Consider the following 3,611-nt stretch of genomic DNA (forward strand, 5'->3'; position numbering starts at 1 on the left):
CGCCTGGGCAACTTGGCGAGACCTCGTCTCCACAATAAATCAAAAAATCAGCCGGGCGTGATAGTGCTCGCCTGTAGTTCCAGCTACTTGGAAGGCTGAGGCGGAAGGATCGCCGGAGCCCGGCAGGTCGAGGCTGCGGTGGCCTGGAGCAGCCACTGCACTCCAGTCTGGGTGACTGAGTGAGACTCCAACTCAAAAAAAAAAAAAAAAGGAAAAGGAAAAAATATTGCTCTGAAATTGAACTGGAAATATCAGAATAAATAAATAAGTATATACACAAAGTCTGACAATTAAGTTTGCAAACCATCCTAGAAAAAGTATTCCACTCCCATTGCTGAATACCACTGTGGTCACCCTCGAAGTTCTTCCCCTGGGAAGGTAGGCACCGACGCCACTACCTATTCCACCTGTCCAAGCAATCTTGGAAATATTTTTCTGGAATGGTCATCAGAGCTGTCATCGTATTACCTTGATGTCCTGAATGTCATCAGATGTCTTCCTTTCAATATTTCCTTTATCGCCGGGCTCGGTGGCTCAGCCTGTAATCCCGTGCCTTTGGGAGGCTGAGGTGAGTAGATTACCTGAGCCCGCGGGTTCGAGACCCACCTGGGCAGCGAGACCTCATCTCTACAATAAATAAAAAAATCATCCGGGCGTGGTAGCACATGCCTATAATTCTGGCTACTTGGAAGGCTGAAGCAGAAGGATCGCCGGAGCCCAGCAGGTCGAGGCTGCAGTGGCCAGGAGTGGCCACTGCACTCCAGTCTGGGCGACAGAGTGAGACTTCAATTAAAAAAAAAAAAAAAATTTCCTTTATCTTCAAGTAAAGAAAAAAAGTCACTGGGGGCCAGATCCAGTGAGGAAGAGGGTGTTCCGATACAGGAATTCGTACACTGCTGATGACGTAAGTGCAAACGGGCAAGTTCATGAACTTGATCGTAAGATCTTAAATAATAGTGACCGGGCGCGGTGGCTCAAGCCTGAGATCCCAGCACTTTGGGAGGCCAAGGTGAGAGAATTGCCCGAGTCCAGGGATTCAAGACCAGCCTGGGCAACTTGGCGAGACCTCGTCTCTACAATAAATCAAAAAATAAACCGAATGTGATGGCACTTGCCTGTAGTTCCAGCTACTTGGAAGGCTGAGGCGGAAGGACCATCTGAGTCCAGCTGGTCGAGGGTGCGGTGACTGTGAGTGTGCCACTGCACTCCAGCCTGGGCAACAGTGAAATACTGACTCAAAAAAAGAAAAGAAAAGAAAAACAAATAAATGACAGCTCTGATGGCCATTCCAGAAAAAGAACTCCACAATTTTTTTGACGGGTGGACTAAACAATGGCGTCAGTGAGTGACTTCCCAAGGGGGGTACTTTGAAGGTGACCATGGTGATATTCAGCAATGAGGAACGGAACACTTTTTCTAGGATGGTTCATGGACCTAATTTTTGGAATGGTATATATACATATATATAAAATGTCCCCCAGCCCCCATAGCTGCATTCACTAAGAAGACCCAGTGCCCAACCCAATGGCAAGTGAACATTCTGATCCCTCGAACTGTCGCCTTGCAATATAATTTCTTGGAGCTTCTGGCTGATGCCAGGTCTGGAACAGGAAATATTCAAGAGGAACCTGGAACATCTGGTCCGACTACTAGAATAACATCCACAGGTGCCAGTCTGAAGGGGCTCCCACTGGCCACATCAGCGAGGGTTAGCGATGATGGATTGAAGCATGATGTGTTTAATGATTTTTTTTTTTTTTTTGGACTGGGTCTGGCTCGGTCACCCAGGCTGGAGGGCAACCGTAGCTCACTGAAGCCTCGATCTCCTGGACTCTGGGCTAAAGTGATCCTCCTCCTCCTGGGCTCAGTGATCCTCCCACCTTGGTTTCCCAAAGTGTTGGGATTACAGGCATGAGCCCCTTTGCCTGGTCCGTGCTGCTTTTCAGTTGCAGGTGCAGTTTCCTCTGCCTGGAGCAGTCTTCCTTAAGGGTCACCCTGGGGCTGCCTTCTCAAATTCTCTCCCCACATTCCAGGATCTCCCTCCCAAGCCAGGTCAAGGAGGGACTTGCCTCTCTTTTTTTTCCTCCCAGAGACTCTCTCTCTCTCTCCCTTTTTTTTTTTTTTTAAATGTATTTATTTTGAGTTGGAGTCTCATTCTGTTGCCCAGACTGGAGTGCAATGGCAGCTCCCAGCCACCACAGCCTCAACCTGCTGGGCTCCGCGATCCTTCCACCTCAGCCTTCTAAGTAGCTGGAACTACAGGCGTGCACTACCACGCCCGGCTAATTTTTAATTTATTGTAGAGACGAGGGCTCGCCAAGTTGCCCAGGCTGGTCTCAAACCCGCAAGCTCAGGCAAGCCACTTGCCTCTGCCTCCCAAAATGCTGGGATTATAGGCGTGAGCCACGCGCCCGTCTTAAATCATTATTTTACCAAACATTAAGGGCTGGGTTTGGTGGCTCAGCCCATAAGTAATCCCAGCACTCTGGGAGGCCAAAACGAGTGGATTGCCTGAAGCCTCGAACTCCTGGGCTCTGGGTTAAAGTGATCCTCCTCCTCAGCCTCCCAAGTAGCTGGGACCACAAGCCCAGCTAATTAAAAAAATTTTTTTTGTTGGCTAGGGCAACAAAACTCCTGGGCTCAGTGATCCTCCCACCCTACTCGCGGGTTCGAGACCAGCCCAGGCAACTTGGCGAGACTTCATCTCTACAGTAAATCAAAAAGTAGCTGGGCGTGGTAGCATGTGCCTGTAGCTCCGGCTACTTGGGTGGCTGAGGCCGAAGGATCACCAGAGCCCAGCACTCCAGTCTGGGTGACAGAGCGAGAACGCCACCTCAAAACAAACAAACATTAAGCACCTCTGTGTGCCAGGATCACTGGATAAAGCAATGACCAAAACCAATCAGGTGGCAAGCAAGTAGACAAATGCATGATAGAGTTGGGTTTTGTTTTTCAGATAGTATAAGTAGTGGGAAAGTATCTTGACTGGGGAGGAGCTCTGTCAGGCGTGGGAGCACACCGGCTGAGCCCCCAGAGGTAGAGGAAGGTGGCCATAAGCAGGGGAAAACATTTCAAGAAGGTGAACAGCATATGCAAGGCCGTGCTGGGGTCCCGGTCCCCCACCCAGAGACTGGGAAATCAGTGCCAGTCACATAAATCCCGCCGGGTGACCCTTCTATTCAGAGTCCTCGCATGGCGCCCTAGTGTCCTGCGGGTCAAGTTCAAGCTCCTGAGCCCGGCGCTGGGCCAGACCTGACCTCTGCTGGGGCAGAAATGCCGCCCGCCCGCGCTCCGGACGGTCTCCTCTGGCCCCGCCCCCAGCCACACCCCTAACTCCAGGTTCCGCCTCTGCGTTCCACCTCGCCCTCCCATTGGGCAGCTCGGAGAGCCTCGGGTGCTGGTTGGCTGGCGCGGCCGTCCGTTAGGGCCAAGGCCTTGATAACCAGTCCCCGAGCTTCGAGGGGGCGGGCTCGGGTGCGGGCGCGGCCGGGGCTGCGGCTTCAGGTAAAGCGCCAGCTTGTTGGGACCTCGACGGGTGTCCTGGGGGGCGGTATCCAGGGACACACGGGGTCGGGGAGCTGCGCCACGGTTCCAAGCGAGTCCCTCTGCGG

The 3,611-nt window shown here is 52.2% G+C and overlaps 1 protein-coding gene across 1 annotated transcript in view; it reads left to right on the top strand.

The window, feature by feature from the left end:
• Positions 1-3,273: 3,273 nt before the first annotated feature.
• KANK3 (KN motif and ankyrin repeat domains 3) overlaps positions 3,274-3,611 on the top strand; it is a 12,851-nt gene continuing 12,513 nt past the window's right edge. Inside the window, exons 1-2 of the mRNA XM_021715475.1 lie at positions 3,274-3,298; positions 3,380-3,550. Of these exons, the coding sequence (XP_021571150.1) occupies positions 3,274-3,298; positions 3,380-3,550 (196 nt within the window). The remainder of the gene's footprint in view (positions 3,299-3,379; positions 3,551-3,611) is intronic.

Source organism: Carlito syrichta, unplaced genomic scaffold (assembly GCF_000164805.1).
Source record: "Carlito syrichta isolate Samal-C Ts95f unplaced genomic scaffold, Tarsius_syrichta-2.0.1 Scaffold307152, whole genome shotgun sequence".
In the NCBI taxonomy this organism is placed as follows: Eukaryota; Metazoa; Chordata; class Mammalia; order Primates; family Tarsiidae; genus Carlito; species Carlito syrichta.